Here is a 21259-nt window from a genome sequence, read left to right on the forward strand (position 1 = left end):
GAAGTCCCCCAGGGCGTCTCTGGTTGAGAATCACTGATTTGAATGAATGAAAGCAGCGATTTCATTTCCAGCGGCTGTTGTGGATTCCTACCTGAGAACGTCTCTGCCAAGTTAATGTCTCTTTCTGAGATGTCGCCCACACCAAAATGTACAACATCCAACTCACACTGGTCATCATCAGCATCGTAACTTTCCAGGATGTTCAAAATAGCCTCTACTGAGCCGTCAACATCACCTAAAAAAGAGCAGCCAGTCAAATAATATGTACTTCGCACTCTGTATTCTAATGCCCCATTCTGATTAAAATAGTGTGGAGCTTCATTTTGCCCATCATTAAATATTATTGGTCAACCATGAAATGGAAATCATCCTTATCTATTGTAAAAATTTCATCATGCATTTCATTTTGGCTTGAATGTTTTCTAAACTTCAGACCTGTTTTTGCTAAAATGATCAAACTCTTCTTGAAGCAGAGGATCTATCGCCTCACCTTTGACGATAATGGGCAGTGTGAGTTCCTCTATATCGGTTTTCTCACTGACGCTGTGGGAGAGTTTGTGTTTGTTGGCCTGGTACAGGGAGTTGTGTTTGTTTGTACCGCCCTCCTCTGTCTCCAGGAGAGATGGGCCATGCTCTCCCTGTCCTTCTTATAGCTCTCCTGATGCTGCTTCTGCTTGGCGTCGATGGCCTGCTGGTCTTCTTTCATCTTGTCCTGTTCTTCCATGTAGCTGCGCCACTCCACCACCTCACGCGCCCTTTGCTGAGAGAAATAAACAAAAAACAAAACTATGTGAACTATGCCAGCATGGAGTCATAACCATAACATCATAACATCACACTACTGGTCAAAAGTCTGGAATCATTGGAAGTCTCATATGCTCACAAAGGCTGCACTTATTTGATAAAAATACAGTAAAAACAGCAATATTGTGAAATATTATTACAATTTTAAATAACCATTTTCTATGAGAATATATTTTAAAATGAAATTTATTCTTGTGATCAAAGCTGAATTTTCTGCATAGTTACTTTAGTCTTCAGTCTCACATAATCTTTCAGAAATCATTCTAAAATGCTGATTTGATGCTCAAGAATTTTTTATTAATAGCAAACGTTAAAAATAGTTTTTGCTGCTTAATTTTTGTAGAAACTGTGAAATAGCTGTTCAAAAGTTTGGTGTAAGATAAAAAAAAACAATACTTTTATTCAGCAAGATGCATTAATAAATGCATTGGCACTGAATGATTACTGTATGTGTCAATGTATTTACATGGTACTCCAGCTAATTCAAAGAACAATGCCAAAAAACTTTTTATCACCACAGTATACGTTCATATAAAATGGTTTTACCGTGATAAATGTCATACTCATAAAAATCAAGGCACTTTTAGCATCTTTACATACATCTGTAGAGCTGACATTATGTTACAGTACATTATATTACATTACAGTAGCTCAAGGCAGATTAAAAGCATGATTATTTTCCTTCGTGTGACGTTTTCTACTCACTAAATTAGAGGAAGTGCACTCAACACAGTCACCGTTGAATTCATTCAGTATACAGACTCTGAAAGCAGAGGTGTGAAGACAAAATCAACTTAAGCAACTAATATCTTAAGTCAGATGTCATTTCTGCTGAAAGGGCGCCACCATAACAGTGTATCCCTCAGTTCAAAACACAAACACGCGGTGGCGACATAAACCACTGTTATAAAAAAATATTACCTCAGAAATATTTGGATAAAAAAAAAAATAATGCCCAATACACTATTTATACTTGTATTTTTGTATAGTTTTTTTTTTTCTCTGTACTGGAAGCTTCACAAAGACAAAGCTCTTATTTGTGCAAGCAAACTTTAAGTATGTACTTTTTGCTTGCTTTGTACGTATTTTTGTTGTTATTTTATGAAACATTATATTCCAAATTGTTTGAAAATGTGTGTAAGGCTACTAAAGCGCGTGGTACCTGTTACTTTTCTCAGCCCTTGTCAGGATGAACCAATCACAGTTGTTTGCGCTTAGTGGAGGAAAACATCTGGGGTGGATTTCTATTTGATGCAATTAATATTTTTAATTGATACCTTTAAACGATTAGCTTTTAGTGTTCAAATGTCTCCTATATGTCAGAAAATGTCCTGACATTTCAATGGATGAAAATTGCAACTTACTGAGCCACCAAAGTCATTAAAAAACACATAGTGAGGATTTATTATTCATCAAAAATCAGTCTTTTTATTTCTATTTCAAATCTGTTTTCAAATCGAGAAACATGAGCACAAACCAGCACAACAAACAAACTACTCTTATTTCGTTAGAAGGAAAACATAATTAAACTTAAGCAAGATACACAGGTACTCTGAGATATTTACTGGTTTTTAACAAACACAAGGTGCATTTCAGCTAAAAATACTGCTCTTCTATACTGCAAAAAATTAAAATGACTGCAATATACAGTAATCAGACAGCACAGCAATTTGATGCCACATGCACAGAGGGACACTTGTATTTTAATTTTTTAGATGTAAACTTCATGCATGTAGTTTGAGGAAAAAACTAAAAAAAACAAAAAAAACATGGGATCAGTTACCACACAGTTAAAATGCAAAAAAAAAAAAATAAGATTAGGAGACAATATATGGAGTGATCAGGGAAGAATATACATTTAATTAAGGACCGTAGTTGAGGATTGTTCAAGGATGAGGATTGTTTCTTGGCTTCCTGACTGATTATGCCTGAAATCACCTCAGAGATGGCATAATCATAGTGCATAGTTGCCTTTCACATGGTCAGCATAAGATGTTAGTATTTATATGATTCTGGTATGATTTCAGTAAAGGGGTTTAGCCTACATAGAACCTTTTATAACTAGTATCAGTTCCACTTCACTCACTGAAAATTGTGTTTGTGAAGACCGAATCGATGGTGAACGGTGAATCAAAAAGCTGTTCTGGTTTGTGGTCTTCCTCTTCCAAGACGGGGCTTTCTTTTGATACCTCAACACTGGGGTCAGGCTGAGGTTCAGCACCGTTCTTACTTAACACCAATCCCGCTGACTTCACTGACATAGTGCTGTGGACACTGGCACGTCGACTGTTGCCCTCTGATGTTGAGATGACACAGCTGGCGTGGGGCAGATCGGACAAAACCTGGCCTGTTTTAGGGCTTCGCATCGGTGTGCCAAAGCAGTTCAAACACCCCGATACGGAGGACGACTTCCCCTGCGTCTCAAGAGCAGGTTTAGATTCAGACCCTGTACTTTGCACACTCTGAGTTTTATACAGTCCAATGCTTGCTTTGTCCAGCTTTCGGGCTGAACGTTCTCCAGCGGATCTCCCACTGCTGGTTCTGCGTACTCCACTCCCCGAGGAGCTGTAGCCCTGCCTGAGATCCTCATGGTTGGGTCGAGCTGGGGAAGGGGAGTCACTGAATCGTTGCCGGCTGGATGAGAGTGGATCCGGAAGGGGGCTGCTATCACTGGACCAGGCCTCATTCTCCAGGCTTATGCTGAATTCGCCACTGCTCGCACTTGGGGCACGACTCGATTTGCCATTCAGGCCTAGTGAAAATGTAAATTAGAGGAAGAAGGAGAAGTTCACTTCCAGAATGAAAATTTCCTGACAATTTACTCACCCCCATATCATCCGAGATCCAAGTCTTTCTTTCTTCGATCGAAAATAAACTTTTTTTGAGGAAAACATTTTTCTTTATATAGTGGACTTCAACGGCGGCCAACGGGTTGAAGATCAAAATTGCAGCTTCAAAGGGCTCTACACGCTCCCAGCTAAGGAATAAGGGTCTTATTCTAGCAAAACTATCTGTCATTTTCTAAGAAAAACACAACTTTTATACTTTTTATCCACAAATGCTTGCCTTGCACTAGCTAGACCTCACTCATTATGTAATCACGTACGTGTGATGTAGGCGGAAGTACCAGTGTTTACAAAAGGAACGTGTAAAGAAAGTCACACGTCCTTGACAAAAAATGATTAAACAACGATGTCGGACGATTTGGAGTTTTTTGTGCTACCCTACCTTTTTGAAACAAAGTACACAGACGAAAAACTAACCACGCGTGACCTTTCCAATGAGATCACGCAATACGTGAACGCCTGCGCATCGCAGAGCTAGTACAAGATGAGCATTTGTGATTAAAAAGTATATCAATTTCTATTTTTTAAAGAAAATTACCTATCATTTTGCTAAATAAGACCCTTATTCCTCGCCTGGAATTGCGTAGATCCCTTTGAAGCTGCATTAAACTGCAATTTAGACCTTCAACCCATTGGTCCCAGTTAAAGTCCACTATATCGAGAAAATTCCTGTAATGTTTTTGTCAAAAAAACTTATTTTCTTTGCTACTGAAGAAAGAAAGACATGAATATCTTGGATGACATGGGGGTGAGTAAATTATCAGCAATTTTTCATTTTAGAAGTGAAATTCTCCTTTAAGTTCAACAGGATCATGCATCACTCTGAAAGTGTAGTCTACCTACAAATTATTACCATGATCTTGGCCTTCAGTGCCATTTGCAAGCCTTGGTGGAATGGTGTCTCCTTGAAAATCTTTACCTGAATTGAAAAATGTGTAAACAGGCAGTTAGATACTCTAGATATACACTGTATTCCAGTTACTCTTTAAAACAGACATATCAAAGGTGGATAATTACTAATAAGACTTTTATTTTGCAAAGTAGTGAAGCACCAAAGTGGTGAGATGGTGCTTGCCCATGCAAAAGTTGTGGGCATAATGCAAAGTTATTGGTTGGCAGAATGTTTCTTTGTGGTTGTTAAGGTGAATGGCTTTTAGGATGTTGCTAGGGTACTTTATTGCCAGGGCATTTCTAAAAGTGCATCTCAATTTGCATAATTGTGCACTACAAGATTGCGTGCGTAAGTACATAGTGTATAAGTGCATAGGGTATAGTGTGTCATTTGGGACACAACTTAGTGTTTCTTTCAAGGTGTTGCTATGCAGTTGCAAAAAGTGTCCTGAGTGGTTTTTATCTTACAGTATATAGCTTTATAGTTGCTATAGAGTTCTGGGTTGTCAAAATGTTTGTTTGCAGCTACTAAGGTGTTAAGAATGGTTTTTGGCATGTTTCTATGGTGCTTTGGAGTTTGTTTGTTTTTTACCTTGCTGCTTTTTGGTAGTAATAGGACAGATAAACTGCATCATGTGCTAACGTGCATTTTGACTTAATACCTTGATTACAGATTACTGTATGATTATCTATGGAAGAGTAGTGATGAAATGATGATGATGATGTGGAGTGTTTTTTTGAAATGGCAATGGTGTGCTGCATTATTTGCTCTTCTGGCTGATCTTCCTGCTTCCCAGAGTCCTCATCCAAACATCCCTCTGACTGCAGCAGGTCATTCATGGCTGAGAGGGAACATGACAAGAGATGAAGATGACATGAGATGAGGTCTGCGGGGAGGCAGCATTTGTCTTGCATTATCACTTTCTCTTCACTGAAGAATAAAAGGCATTGATTTACTTCTAAAATGCTAAAAACAGTTTTGCTCATATTTAAGCTCTAACGGCTGATGATTATTAATCTTATCATGTATTCAAATAAAAAGCAATGAAAGTGAAGGCACAGCTGTTACAGGAAGGGCAGGATGTGAGGTCTTACACAGAGATCGGCGGAAGAGAGACTTGACTTTGTCTTTATCCTTTGGTTTGTTACGCTTAACGTGAAACATTTTCGGGGTGCTGACTTGATCACCACAATGGAAAACATGAAGACAAGAAACGAGGGAGGAAACAATATGACATTAAGAACATTTGTGAACATAGTCATAGTGAAAGAAGGAAATTCTTTTGAAGGAAAGAACATGGAAAATCACAAAACAACCACAGACACTCATCTTTTTTGCTACCTACTTTCAATTTTAAGACATTTTGCTAAATTCTATGATTTTATGACACATGTATTTCTTTTTTTAAAGAGGCCATTTCATAAAAAAAAATATGATTAAATATTTGTTTTTGTTTTGTTTGTTTTTTTGCTTTAAACCCCGTTGACTTGCAATGTTTGACTGAATTTCTGATATCAGAGTTCTGAGTTTTGAAAATTAAAGTACATTATCTTTTCATACAGCTCTTTTATCTTAAGCAACATTTGATTCCTCATGATATGACCCCTTTAAAAACATAAGAAATATTTGTTAAGGTGTCCTTGTTAGAGAGTAATTGTGCATTTAAGTACTAAGTAATATTAATGAACTACATGTACTTACTATAAGGTTAGGATTAGGGTTTGGCTTAGGGCTACTTGCATGTAATTATGCATAATTTATTGTTATTATAATAGTAAGTACATGTAACATGTGTAACAAGAAGGACACGTTAAAATAAAGTGTTACCGAAATATTGTGTGGAAAACAACGGAGGGCCAAAAAAGATGATAGACTCACAGACTTCACATAAATCAGGAAACATAGGTCAAATAACTCTTTATTTTGTAGAACTGAACTCTTCTTTAAGTTTTCTGTGGCAGGTTTGCTTAGGGCAGAGTTTGAGGAGTTTTCTAATCCGCAGAGGTGATTTGTGGGGTGATTTACTATGGTAGCTATGCTTTGCTTGGCTACCCCACGTCAGTCGCCTGACACAAATTGTTCCGTTCTCCTTCTCCTGACCTTGGGATGTTGGGATGAAGGCTTTGCTGCTGACCGAGTGGCTTGTTTCTAGATGTTCCTGGCTGGAATGGCTGGACTGTGACAGTTTCATGTAACTGAGGTTATACTCACTGCTGCTCCTCTTAGGGGACACGGTGTCACCGTTAAGGGAGTTGGAAGCAGATTCCTCAGAGCCCTGGGAACCCATAAAGGAGCCGTTGTCGTTGCAGCGCAGGTCATCCAGACCCTCACATGACTCGGAGCGGAGCTGGGGAGTTGAGGAACTAACATGCTCCTGATCACGAGACCTCGTCTTTATCAACTTCCTCATCTTCAGCGTTATCCAGTTGCCCCGTCTGCATTGATTCAATATTTGTAGACAGAAAACGTGAAAAATTAGCATCTGATCTTGACTTTTTTATGCAAAAAGCCTCTGGTAACATCACATCATGAGATGGTACCTGCGTGGTGGTGATGGGTCATAGAACTTGTACTGATCCATGATTTTCTCTTCCAGCTTTTCCTTCTGCCTTCTGAGTTCATTTAGTTTGTCTCTGTCAAAAAAACTTTTCAGTATAGTGCTTACATGCCATAATGTGCCATAAAAGCTTTCAATCTTTTTGATTCCTTTTGACATCCATTGTCCACAACAATATGAATTTTCCAGTTGATTGTGATTTACTTTTTACAGATATTTTTACTAAAAATGTATACAAAAATGTCATGCTTTAAAAAAGTTCACGCTCTTGTTAATTCACTGCACAAAACAAACAGTGGTCAGCTCACCCCATGTTTATCTGCAAGTCAACCCATATTTATTGTCATCTGGGTTATGTTTTTTGACATTGCATAGTTTTGTTTATGGTTTTCGAGGATAAGGGCATGTCGAAGAACCTGCCCATGTTAGCATCTACGTAATTTGATTGGGTTCAAGCAAGCAGCAGATAAATTTGTGCTAAAATTCTAAACTCTGGATGCACAGTCATTGATGTCAACAACTAAAGATATAGGAATTGTTTTGTCTCCCCTTTAATGGTTTATTTGTTGTGTTATCCTAACTATGTATAAATAACTTTGGTAATAAATCATAATGTGAGAGCCACTGCTTTTATATTTTTCAGAATATTATTAAGCTGTATTTAACTGATTTCTATGCTGCATAGAAGAAGAAAAAAAGTCTCTCACATATATTGTCTCTGCTCCACATGAAACAAGTCCTTGCTCTCCATGGTCTGATCTAGCAGGGTTCGGTTCTGCAGCATCAGGCTCTGGATCTGGTCCAGCAAGTGTCGGTTCTCTTCCTCCATGTTCGCCTTCAGCTGGGTCAGCAACTGAACAGAAGCACAAAAGAAGGTGATTCATCATGAACTTACAGTATTTAATCAGTAGTTTTGTTTGAAATGCAACAAAGTACAGATGGCAAGACTTTGTCCAGTTGCTACCAGCACTAACCAGCAAGGATGATGACATGATCTGCAGGTGTGTAAAAGATGGAAGTAAAATCTTCCAAGAACATTCTGCTTTGATTGAGTGAACTGCTACGCACCTCACACTGGTTGGTCAGTTTAATGCTGGTGATTTCCAGCTGCTGGTTCAGCTCCTTGAGTTTGGACAGCTCTGACTCTAGCTGTGTCTGCTCCAGTTTGCAGGAGTTCAACTGGCTCTTTATGCTCTTGTGCTCAACATGAAGTTCCTCATTCTCTGCCAACAGCTTCTGGTAGGTTTGATTCAGCCTGGGTGGAGGATAAAGCACAATGTTTTGTGCGGTTAATCAAATAATATGTGAATCTAATTCTCTATTCATATGTAATATAATATTTATATATTTAAGTAATTGTATTACTGTAGATCAACACTAGCTCTAAAATATTATGTTTACCATTTGTACACACTATGCAGAAAATAGCTATCATTATGCCACATTATCACCAAATCTTGGATTCAATCTTTTTGTCATCTTGTTTTCTTTCAATCAGTATAGGTTTTGTATTTATTTTTGTAACTGATTGATCATAGGTCTCAATTACCTGAGCTTATGCACCTGTTTTTGAGTGAAAAAAATAAAATAAAATAATTATTTGTGGATAATTATGCCAATGTTCACTCAAATACTAATGTGCATAAGCTCAGATCAATGAGACAATCAATCAGCTCCTAAAATAAATACAAAACCTGTGCTAATTGAAAGAAAACAAGTTGATAAAAAAAATACTGAATTCAAATTTGGTGATAATATAGAATGAGACATTAATAAGCAATTTTTGTAGACCAGGAACACCACAAATGAAACAAGCTGGGAAAAAAATCCCAAACATTATTTAAAACATTTGCCTTTTTTAACCTGTGTAAGCAAAGTCAGTAAGTTTTTGTCCAATGCAATAACACTGACTTACATGTTTGGCAAAAAGGAAATCCTCTCTGGGTCATAATGACCATAACACAACATAGAGACATAATTGAGTTCCGTTATGTTCAATGTGACAGCTATTTTCTGAACTTGGCGTACATCAAGGGAACAAACAAAGTATGAAAACACAGTCACACGCATACAGTACAGTATATGAACACTCACACACACACACACACACACACAACACTGACCAGTCTTTCTCGTCTCTGAGCCTTTGGCACTCTGCTGTTGTGTTCCTGTTTGTCCATATCTCATTCTGCATCTTCTGCTGTTCTTCTCTGAGAGCTTTCTCTAACCCCTCCAGCTGAGCGCGCTGCTGAAGTAGTGTGTTATACCTGCAGTCAGGCAGACATAAACAGCGTCATAGTTTAATGGCACTTGTCTAAAGCTGAATATAGCATTATATCTTTACACAGAACTTAAAATTAGCATCTTAACCTGTCATTGTAAAGACATCATATGTTGTGTGTACTAACCTGTCCTCCAGTGATGTGTGCTCTATCTCCAGGGTTCGGTGACTGTCCTCCATCGTGGAGTACCTGTGAGAGAGCACCTCCAACTCTGCTCCCTGTCTCTCATGCAGGACACTCAATCTCTCGTGGTCCCGGAGAAGAAGTTCATTAACGGTGCGCAGATCTTCTCTCTCCCGTATCGCGCCCTCCCTCTCGGCCTCGGAACTCTGCCGTTCCCGCTGTATCTGTGCATTATGGGCCATCAGAGAGGAATTCTGGGAAGTTACAGTGGACTTCTCAACCTAACAGAAAATGAGGATTTATTAGAAAGAAAGAAATTAATACTTTTATTTAACGCAGCATTAAATTGATTAAAAGTGAAAGACATTTAAAATGGTATAAAAGTTATATTTTTCAAATGAATGCTGTTCTTTTTAATTTTCTATTTATCAAAGAATCCTAAAAACGAAATTTAGCATGATTTCCACAAATAATAAGATAATAATAATAATTTTAGTTGTCTTTGAGGCATCATATGACATTAGAAATTGGAATAACAGCCGCTGAAAATGCTGAAAAAACTTACATTTTAATATATATTAACATAGAAAACAGTTATTTAATAATACTAGTCTTCTGCTGTATTTTTGATCAAATAAATGCAGCATTAGTGAACCTAAATTACTTTCTCTAACCACACCCAAACTTTTGAATGGTAGTGTATATGTAACTTTTATCATATTTTATAATACCTATATGTGCAATGCATTTAAGGCAATAGGATTTGGTTTAATGTGACTTACCTGCAGTTGAGCATTGTGTGTCTGCAGTGCTGTGTTGCTCTCCTGCAATGAAGCCGTCTGCTGTTGTAACGCGATTATTTGTGCCTGTAACCCATCCGACTGCATCTGCAATGTCTGCAGTTGTGTTTGCAATGACTGTTTCTCAGCCTGCAAAGTTGCATTCTGCACAACAAAAACCAAAGGCAGACATGTCAGATTTCTGTAGCTTAATTAGTACAGCATGATGCTTACAACACCAATGCTGTGGGTTTGATTTCGAAAAACGTATATCTTGAATGCGCTAAAATTATGAAGATGCTTAGCAGGTATACAACATTATTTCATGCTAAAATGCCCCCTTAAGTTTTTAAACAGATTGTGGACGCTGGCTCCTTCATGAGACTCACATTTCTCTCCACCTCAATGAGCCGATCTTTGAGCTTAAGCAATGCCCACGTGGCCTCCTGACTCTCTCGGTGCCATGTCCTCTCTGGTGGAGAACATTGTCCTGCCTTTTCCTCCTCATCCCTCTGAAGCAATGCCTCATAGCTCTGTTTGACCTGCAAAAAAATCACATATATGTTGAAAAATGAAAAAAGCCTTGGCTTGGCTCTCATGTTATCTGGACCAAGCTAAAAACAAAAGTACAGTTTTTCGCCTGAATTAATTTTGGTCAGATTTTTACTCGTTTTAAAAATATTTGAAACATACGTTTGGTACACTGTTTTGGTCTTTCCCCATTCAAGGACGGCTACCAAATAAATCTTGATTTTGATTTGGCTTCAACTCACAGTTTTAAGATCCTGTCGTAGTTGCTGGTTTATCTTAGCCGATTCTTGCAGACGGGCCTCAAGGGCAGCCATTCTCTCTTTTTTGATCTTTAGGGATTTCATTAGAGAAGACTCCAGCTCTGACTCCAACTGCTTACACTGACTGAGAGTGGGAGAGAGAGTGACAGAGACAAAGACAAAGGTGGTCATTCGACATTTCTAAGGAATCTGACATTTAAAAGCATCACCTTGGGCTTCGCTGAATATATAAGTAAATGTCTGCATACCTCTGGTCTACAGCCTCGTGATCTCCCATTCGCATCTCCTGGTTTAACCTCATCCTCTCTAGTTCATAAGTCAATTTCTCAAGATCAGATTCTTTCTGTTGCAATTTCAACCTCTGGTCCAGCAGCTCCTGGAGCGGAAAACAGTAAATTTTAGAAAAATAAGAGAATATTGAGAAAGTGTCATAATCTACAATGTATTTGCTGTAGTGGTAACCTCTCTTAATGGCATCAGCATCCTCTTGTCCACTCCAGCCTGTTGAATCAGCTCCTGGTTTTCCTTCTCAAGCTCTTTGTTCTTAGCACAGGATTCAATAAGACAGTTAGTCTTTTTAACCAGGGTACGGTTCTCCTTCTCAAGAACCATCAACTTCAGGTTGCTACTATCCAATGAGGCCTCCTGGATCTTCACTTGCTGCCGCAATCTCCGATTCTCCTTCTCCAGACAACTCCTATCATGTTCCAGATGTCCATTCTCATGCACTACACCTTGGTTTTCCATATCTAATTGTCCTTGGTTTTGGTTGAAATTAAAATGAGGACTCTGGTTTTCAGCCTCCAATTCATGGAGCTCTACTTCAAGACAATGAAGATTGCCATTAGTATTTTCCAAGGATGTATTCAAATGTTCTGTGTCAAGGGAATGATTGCTGGTCTTTTGAGTCGGTGTGATAATTTGGCCATAATGTATGCTGGCAAATGCTGGAGTATATTCGTGAGTCTTACAGTCCACTACATCCGTCTGCCCATTTTCCTCAAAATCCAATGGACGACTGGTTCCTTGAAGTTCTTCCAGGGTCTTCAACAACCTCTGGTTCTCTTTCTCCAGTTTCAGCAACCTGCTACACGTCTTTTCAGTTACCTCTTGGCCCAAAGACTTCAGCTCTACAACCATAGACACATTTTAGGTTTATTAAAGTTTTTTGTTTTTTATTCTGAGTAAAAAAAAAAAAAAATGTTTTGTAAGCTACCGTAAGCTTCTATGCAATAGCAAGATCTTGGTTTCAAAGTATGGTTTGGAGTAACGTAGGGTCTTTAATTGCACTGTGCTCCACAAGCATCACATTTTTAAGATGCCTTGTCAAATTGGCAGTGCTAATGTTTTCATATATACCTGAATTCTGCTGGGGGTTCTTGGCAAGTTCTAGCTCCCAGCCCAAACGTTGTAATTCTTCCATACTCCTTTTCTGAGAGAGCTCCAGGATGACGTTCCTTTCCAGCAGCTCTTCTATTCGTCTTCTGTCCACAGTCCTTTCCTAAAATACATTAGACAACTAAGTCAAGCAGATAAAAATAATAATTTGGAACGGCAATAACAGAAAATGGTATATAGTAATATTGTGGTATATCTTTTTCACAGATATCATTTCTTCTTCTTCACCTCTTCCATATCATTAAGTTTTGAATCTAGTAGGAGTTTGTGTTTATCCAGATGGTGCAGTTTGTCAGATCGTGCTTTGACACTCTGTAGCTCTTCCTCCAGCATGGCCTTACTTTCCATCAACACTTGATTATCCTCCTTCAGCTCCTGTCAACGGCAAAAAGAAAGTTAAGGTGAGATTTCTCACTCATGCACATACACTAGAAGCTTGGGGACAGTAAGATTTTATCAGCAAAACTTTAAATAAATGCTCTTTTTTAGAACTTTACATTCATCAAAGAATTCAGATTTATCAAATAATTCTATTTTTTAAGCACCAAATCAGCATATTAAGAATGATTTCTGAAGGATCATGTGATGCTGATAACTGCCGCCTTGGTGAACCTAAGTGACTTCTTTCAAAAACATAAAAAAAAACCTTACCAACCCCAAACTTTTGAATGGTACTGTGTGCACACATAAACATTGTTCTATACACACCTCCAGTTTGACTTTATAAAAGTTCATGTTGTGAAGTTTATCTCGGTAGCGAGCCACTTCACTCTCCAGTTTGTCTGCTCTGATGGCTCTTTCTTTCATTGCATCCAGCTCATCACGGTACATCCTAGCTGCTCGTGCATCTGTTAACAGCTGCAAGTTCTGACCATGGACAAAAGTAGATGGGATAGAAAGAGCAAGGAAGAAAAAAACAAACCTTAAAATAACAACCATAGCCATTTATAAATAAATATAGCACAACTGAACTGGAAGTTGTCATGTCTATAACATAAAACCATGAGCATGTATCAAAATATAAGTTGCGACAAAAGTGAAAGTTCCTTGTTGGAGCTTTGGATCAGACATATTTATAAATATTTTCTTTTCAGTACCTCTTGCTGAAGTCTTTTATGCTCCGCCTCCACACTGTCTAAGTCCTGCCTGCAGTCTAAGAGCTGTTCACTTTTCTCCTCTCTGTTGCAACACAGGAAACAGATGTTTGGAAGATTTAAAGATTCAATACTCACACAGGTTTAGAGGAGTGATTAACATGCAATCACTTAATCAGAGAACAAGTACGTACAAAACCGCACAACAAAATATGTGTGCACATAAGCATAAGTACATGCAAACATAACCAATGCAAGTGTGCACACAAATGCACAACTACTACAAGCACATGCAAGCCAAACAAGAGGCACAGCGTTCCTATGTTTGAGGGCAGTCGTGACCTAATGGATAGAGAGTCAGACTTGTAACCCAAAGGCCGTGGGTTCGAGTCTCAGGTCCGGCAGGGATTGTAGGTGGGGGGAGTGAACAACCAACACTCAATACCATGACTTTGGTGAGACCCGAACCCCCAACTGCTCCCCGGACACCACAGCATTGGCTGCCCACTGCTCTGGGTGTATGTTCATTACTAATGGTTAAATGCAGAGCACAAATTCCGAGTATGGGTCACCATACTTGGCCACACACCACTTTTCTTTCCCCCTTTCCCTATACATACACAAAGATAAAAAGCCGAACCTGCTACTTTAAGATATCCAAAGAAACTTTGACATGAAAAAACTGCACAATGTAATACAGAAAATACATTTGCATTTTCCCTAGAAATTATAGCCCTCATAGATACTGGCTCATTAATAAAGAGCATTTCCCATTGTCAAACAGATGGTGCACATGTACTTGTCTGGCCCATACATTACACAGACAGTGAGAGACAAATTATATCTCACGCTATACATATGTGCTTTTATTAACTATACAAAAATCAGAAAGAGAGTTATTTTAAAATCATTGTGATCTGTTTTCTGCATAGTGCTCTGTTTTTGTAAGATTATGTCAAAAGTCAATTGCATTTATCACATCAGTATATATCATATTTATAAAAATATTAAATGTTTTAATTAAATTAATATTTTATGTTATTGTAAAGTTACACCAGAATGTTAGTATAATCACGTAAAAATGATTGTATCATTGATTTTCCAAACTCAGTTGTTTCATAGCTCAGTATGCCTAGAATTTTCATTACAAAAGATGTTTTATCCCCAAATGAACCTGACTTTTGACTAAACTGAAGTCTACTTCCTATAAATTATGATTGACACAAGACGTATTCACTTTGAAACATTGAGAAAAAGCCATGTTGTTTTGTTCAGACATTAACACTCAATTGCTGCTCGAGAATATACTCCGAAATAGAAGTTCAAGAATGCAGCAGTGTGAGCAGTACTATACAGTGGGTTTGTGGATGGATGGAAAAAAATTGATGGATAGAAGGCTGGATGGGTGGAAACGAGGGGGGTTAACTGTCTGTAGCATTACACTAAGAGGATAAAAGTGGGTCAGCAGAATAAGGACGGACCCTGCACTGTGCCAGGGTCTATTTAATCTGGGGCAAGCTTCCTTTTACCGTAACCACAAAACCAGCTATTATAGATTACTCAGTGAAGCTTTATTTATTATCAAATAAGTAAATCAATGAAAAATAAGATAATATACAAGACTACATTTTATTTGAAGTCCGGTGTAGTGCAAGTGATTATTAATTGCATAAAGAATGTTGAAGTAATATGAAATATATTGTTTTGAACACTGGAAACCAATAAGATAAGCATTCAATATTAATTTAAAAATTAAAAATAAAATATCATGAATGTTGACAAATGCAGAAATGGCTGCGAATATATTGTCTATCACTAACAGTTACAGACACCAGGAAATGTCTTGATAAGTGCAGTTTTCTTTCCTGTGTTGACATATTTCCTATTGAAACAGGAAGTCACAGTCATGAACCATGATTTTCTGCTTGCTAAATTGATTGCAATCATATACCCACATAAACAGTTTGATCTTCATCATATCTGTGCATGTGTAGATCATTTTAGTGTGTGTGCATTTGCTCACAGCTCCTGTCTGAGGCGTTTGATCTTGGCTTTAGCGTCCGTCAGCTCTAGTGCCAGATGCTGCTGGGATAAAGGGAGCCGGCTGCTGGTGGACTCTGTGAGGGAGGAGTCATCACCAAACACTACAGACTTTATCGTCTCTTTCCCCTGCATCAGCTCCACGATGGCCTACCAGCAGAGAACGAGTGAGAGGGGTCAGACAAGAGAATCAATTAGCTAGCTAACTAAACTGTTTTGGCTTCACCCAATAGACATTTGCAGTCAAATGCACTGGCTGTTTATCATTTTATACACCGGCTAATATTTATTTTCCTTCATACTGCAGCCAAGCACAATAAACCATTTTGAAACTGAATGATCATCTCCTAGAAAAGTGGGGAAGGGAATGCATTTTGTCATTTCTAAATGACTTTTGAAGATACCTCAAATTGCCGGTCTCGCTGGTTCACTAACATTTTGAGGTTGATGCTCAAACTTCTGCAGAGATTTTCCCATTCCTCTGCACACAGACCCTCCATCTCCAACCAATGCAGATCAAACACGTTCTCTTGACAATGAGTCACCTGGAGTGCAAAAAGATGTCTCAATCAGCATTTTGTATAGCTTTATAAAAGTACCTACCTACTGCTTAATTCTTAATTCAAAACATCTCCTGGCAAGAAAGTACATATAGATAATAGAAGTTACATGCTGCTGACAATCTGCAAACAAAAAGGTTTCTGATGTATTATCTTGTTAAGTTATTAAGACACGCATTATGCCTGTAAGTGGCTTCTTTCAGGCAGACATGATTTTAATCAGTTCTCCCTGAGAAGTCCAATCAAATATAATTACTACATGACTATACAGATAATCAGCCATATGTGCTATATTTGCCAAGCAATTATGTCTCTTGTAGTCTATTCCAGTACCTCTTGGATATGAGCTGCGACTGCTGCTTTTGTGTCAAAATCAAGACTTTGTATCTTCTCGATATACTCCTCTTTTCTTTCACACTGTAAAACAGACAGTTTTAGGTCTACATACTAGAAGTTGCACTGCTTCAGTTTGATGAAAATGTACAATGAAAAACAGAAAAGTTAAATGAATAGTCAAGTGCTCGGTTTAATACTATCTATAGTGCCCACAATGGCATATTACCTGCACAGCACAGCCAAGCAACAGTAGCAGAAACTTCCTGATCTCTTCTAGGCCTTCCTCTAGAAAAAGGTGTCATTTGTCAAGTGCTTTACAATGGAATGCTAATGATTCTGAATCTGCTTAATCACAGTTGTCTGGTTCGCTCCAATATGTTTTTAAAAGAAATCTCTTATGGTCACCAAGGTTGCATTTCTTTAATTAAAAATACAGTAAACACAGTAATATTGTGAAGTATTATTACAATTTAAAATGACTGTTTTGTATTAGAACATATTTTAAAAAAGTAATTTATTCCTGTGATGCAAAGCTGAATTTGCTGAATTCTATTGTGCACTTTCTCAGAATCTGTTTTTTTTTTTTTTTTAAAGAGCTGACTTACCACAGAGCGGGTTCCTGCCCAGCAGCAGAACATTGGGAGAAGGCGTCATAATCAGCTGATGCAGGGTCTCCTACAGTAAATCAGAAACAGGAGATAAGAGAGAGGAGATCTGCAGAATCTTGTCCAAAAATCAGCAGCTCTGAGTTTTATTAAAGAGCAAAAACAGACCCAGCTGCCATCAGTTTCTTTGCATTCAACCGTTTTAAGCAGTAAATTACCAGGGACTGGGGTAGTTGTTCAGAGACGTCTAAAAGAGTTCAGGAAACTTGGGGGGTGGTTTAAATCAAGACAATTATTAAAACTTTGAAGTGGTGCTTCAGATGAACTTGAATGTTGTGGCCACCGTTATCTGCAATCTTATTAATTTATTTAAAGAAAAAAAAAACACACACACACACACATTAAAGGTCCAATGCAGAGGTAATTCAAGAAGTTAGATTACACTGCACTCACTAAAAGATTTATTAGTCCTTCTTAAAAGGCCACTTAACCAAACAACCACAGTGTTTGAGAGCATTCATTACAGAGCATTCCAGCTTAAATCAGCATGACAATGTGTATTATTCATTATGTAATATTCATTATGTTATTCATTATGTAAGTTATGCTAACACAAATCACTTTTCCATATGGGAATTCGTTAATGCCGATTCTTCTTGGGCAAAATCGTTTTCAGTTTCGCTGCATAAGCTAGATCAGTGATTGAATGCTCTGAATTTCCTCAGGCTAACAAAACTCAAGGGAAGATAAAGTCAGTTCCAAAGAAGATTCAAGATGCTGAGCACAAACAACTCTGTCACACTATTTTACATTAACTTAAAAGTATGTGCATTTATTTTCCCAGCTTTGCTTTGGATTTGCATTTTGAAAATGTGACCACTAAAGGCAACACAAGGGTTTTACAAAGCCATAATTTGCACCAATTAAAAACCTAGTGAAAATTAAGCAACAGGAAATAATTCCATTATTTGGCTGGTCTGTTTTTTTTTAGGGTACTTTCATTAGTTTGACCGCTTTAGCCAGCACCGTGAGAGACAGGGATGTAAAATGGGTCATTTTCCAGCTTTGCTCCGGGCCATTGCTGTTTCCTAGCTACTGATTACACAGATGTTGGCTCGGCGCACTGATATCTAGGCCAGCCTCTTTGAGGGGAGCTTGTAGGTCTGGTGGCGAGGCTATTTCCACACGGACAGATGTGCAGGATGCAGGATAGGTAGCAGGAACTTTAGGGTAAGACTTCAAATCCTGCCCTTCCACACAGAGGGCCTCCATTTGGGAATATACAGAATCCAGTATAGTAAAGAAGGAAACTTTACATTGAACTTGCATGCAGCAAAAACTTATTTGAAAGAATGACTTGGGTTATACAACTTTTTGAATGCATAGAGGGTACAGAGAGCAATACAGCCCACTTTTAAGTAGTCTTGGTTTTGGTAGTGTTTCTCTCTTTCATTCATTTCCAAAGATTCTTCAATATATACCTTTGAAACAATCTAACTATCTCAAAGATGAATAACAAATGGGGAAACAATGTATACAAAAAAGAAAAATACTGTGTATTTATCTCTTTTATTAGCTGTAAGTCGTTGATTATAAGTAGACATTATGTTTGCTGTTTATTGCAAAATATTTAAACAACTACAAACCTAACCTTTTTTCTATTATAATGTTAACTTATCTGATTTATCTTCAGGAATTATGGGTAGAGTAGTTCTTAAACAGGAATTCAGCAATAAATTATTATTTTTGTATAAAAATAAATATATATATATATAAATTCTTATTATATTTATGATATTTTATTTTATTTTTTAATAAACTCTTTTATTGTTTTGATATTTATTTATTTAATTATTAATTTTCTCTGTGCCTTACCTGGTAGTATGATTTGATGTGGTAAATGAGAACAGACAGGTTTTGCGCTCTCTGGCCGACGTCATTGTTCACTTTGTTTAAACCTTGAACAGCCCCTTCGGGATTTCTGTGAAAAAAAGACATGAACTTATTCCTGCAATATAAAACTCAGCAAGAAGCAACTGAGACATCTTGTTTCTGAAGGCCTGTTTAGTACATTAACCTGGACTAAGGGGCACGAGTAATAATAGCAACAAAACACAATCTGTTCATTCATTCCTTTTTTTTTCACATGACTTCATTCCTCAACTAGCCAGCACTCAGGCAGACACAGTCAGAGGCAAAAGCAGCAACATTCAGTTCAGGTCAAATCTTGAGACTTTAACTCTACTAGTTCAGCAGCTCAAGGTCCGAGTCCTGACACAGTGATCTGAAACGCTGCTGTCCCTTGATAAACTTCAGTCTGGGATGCTATCCAAGCCATCATCAAAAAAACAGTCTACAATCAAGCTCTAATCCATCAGCCTCCCTGAATCTGTGGGATTACTGTGGCCGGCTTGATACTGTACGGTTTACTACCTCAGCATCTTTACAGATTATTTTGCTTTTGAAAATACATGTTCTGGGCATTAACTATCCTTTAAATGGCAGCAAAATACACGTTACCTAAAGGCATGGTTGGGTTTTAACATTTAAATACAGCTATGGATTTTTGTCTGAGATGGAAATAGAATTTGGGGCAAAAACAACCCACCCATATGCACCCATCCAAATTCTGTCAAGCCGAACAGTGTGACGGACCAACTACAAAGTGTTCCTTCATGACCATGACAAAGCATACAGTGTTTTTGGTCTCCTGCATGGAATGAGTCATTTAAAAGCTGAAACTCATGCTGTCTACAACACTGCTCGATATTACATGTGAACGACACCAAAGGGTGGTGGTAACTTCACAGTATGGGGTCTGGAATGGGGGCACACAAATTGGATCACATGTAGAGACAACCTGTGAACTGAAAAGTCACTAAGAGAACCCTTTCAACAATATGCCCTTAAGCAATGCACTCAGCTAAAACCTCAAATACTGTACATTTAAACAGAATGCTTACTATTGATTTGAGTGTTTGTATAATATAATTGTGTGCAAATAGATACTTACATTTGATTCATGACCTTGTTCAAGAATATGCCATCCACTAACTCAGTGTATTCAGAGAGCATGTTCCCCTCTTTGTCACCTAGTTGACCAAATGTCTTAACCTTTGGAACACAGATATATATGGGAAATTAAAAAGATATGTCATGAAGTGACAGCAGTGTGACATGCTCTTAAAACAACAATTTTTGAATTAAACAAGCAGTTTTGTGGCATTTCTGAGACTGAGACAATATACTGACAAACTACATGGGATATTCATACTTTTAAACACTCATTAGTTACATTAAGGAAACTGCACAAATATAATTATCAGTGAAGTCTGGGCTGTTCACCACACTTCATTTGAATGAATATTTCTTGTGGCAGGTTTATGACCTCTAATAAAGAGATCAGTGGTAGAGACATACTTTAAAGTCTTGGCTACATAAATTTGATCACCATTATATAGTTTATACTTTCTTGTGACAACATGCCCCAATCATGGGAAAGCTGTTACAGTAAATGGAGTAAGCTGTCAGAATGGAACCTTCCACTGAACAGACTATTATAAGCTTTTTAGATAAATTGTTTTGCCCAACAATATATACATACATACATACACTACACATCAGAGATTGTCAGTTGTCATGAGAAAGATACAGCTTGATCTTCCAATGAGACACTGATACAATCTGATACAATGTTAGCTATGTTCTGCAGAATCTGCACATAACAAACAGAAAAATAGCAACTTACCCAAGTGACAAGAGGGCTGCTCATGAACTGCTCTAATAAGACTGGAATCTCACCCTCCATATTAATATTGCACGATCAAAGAGATTGGAAGAAACACATCAAATCCATATAAATCCAGCACTGGTGGTTTACCCTTCTCCATATGCAGCTGAGCAGAGGAAATCTTGCTGCATCACTGAACAAGGGACAAATCTGCCGTTCACAGCGATGCAAGATTTCACATTCATGTAGCTCGTTCCTCGTCAACAAACTGGTATCTGTTATTAGATTGAAAATAAACGCAGAATGTTGCCTTTTAAATGTTCCATCAGGACTGCAGCATCCTCCGGTGCCGCTCACACATCAGTGCAGCCTGCAGGGTGCTCTGCTCACTGGAGATCCATCCTCACTTACTAGTGCATGGG

The 21259-nt window shown here is 37.9% G+C and overlaps 1 protein-coding gene across 1 annotated transcript; it reads right to left on the bottom strand.

Moving 5' to 3' along the window:
• Positions 1 to 2186: 2186 nt before the first annotated feature.
• On the bottom strand, positions 2187 to 21096 carry LOC306879083 (girdin-like). Its single transcript, XM_079431788.1, has 27 exons — positions 20856 to 21096; positions 20121 to 20221; positions 18983 to 19088; positions 17108 to 17177; positions 16729 to 16787; positions 16500 to 16583; positions 16011 to 16151; positions 15590 to 15756; positions 13570 to 13651; positions 13181 to 13339; positions 12701 to 12847; positions 12434 to 12575; positions 11537 to 12204; positions 11323 to 11450; positions 11057 to 11198; positions 10673 to 10825; positions 10287 to 10448; positions 9508 to 9785; positions 9223 to 9366; positions 8168 to 8354; positions 7807 to 7952; positions 7083 to 7175; positions 6754 to 6977; positions 5637 to 5720; positions 5204 to 5383; positions 4504 to 4569; positions 2187 to 3556 (listed from the first exon to the last, which is right to left on the bottom strand). Exons 1-27 carry the CDS (start codon positions 20913 to 20915, stop codon positions 2883 to 2885), a joined length of 4647 nt encoding a protein of 1548 aa, XP_079287914.1. The 5' UTR covers positions 20916 to 21096; the 3' UTR covers positions 2187 to 2882.
• Between the last annotated feature and the right edge of the window lie 163 nt (positions 21097 to 21259).

Source organism: Barbus barbus (genome assembly GCF_936440315.1).
Source record: "Barbus barbus genome assembly, chromosome: 13".
In the NCBI taxonomy this organism is placed as follows: domain Eukaryota; kingdom Metazoa; phylum Chordata; class Actinopteri; order Cypriniformes; family Cyprinidae; genus Barbus; species Barbus barbus.

What these genes read in the sequence shown, in the direction of transcription:
- LOC306879083 (XM_079431788.1), bottom strand. Translation starts at nt 20,915, where the DNA reads ATGGAGGGTGAGATTCCAGTCTTATTAGAGCAGTTCATGAGCAGCCCT. An exon ending in TCATTGAGGTGGAGAGAAAT is followed by an intron (nt 10,449 to 10,672) that starts GTGAGTCTCATG and finishes TTTGTTGTGCAG; the next exon opens with AATGCAACTTTGCAGGCTGA. An exon ending in TACAGTAATCTGTAATCAAG is followed by an intron (nt 4,570 to 5,203) that starts GTATTAAGTCAA and finishes TTTTCAATTCAG; the next exon opens with GTAAAGATTTTCAAGGAGAC.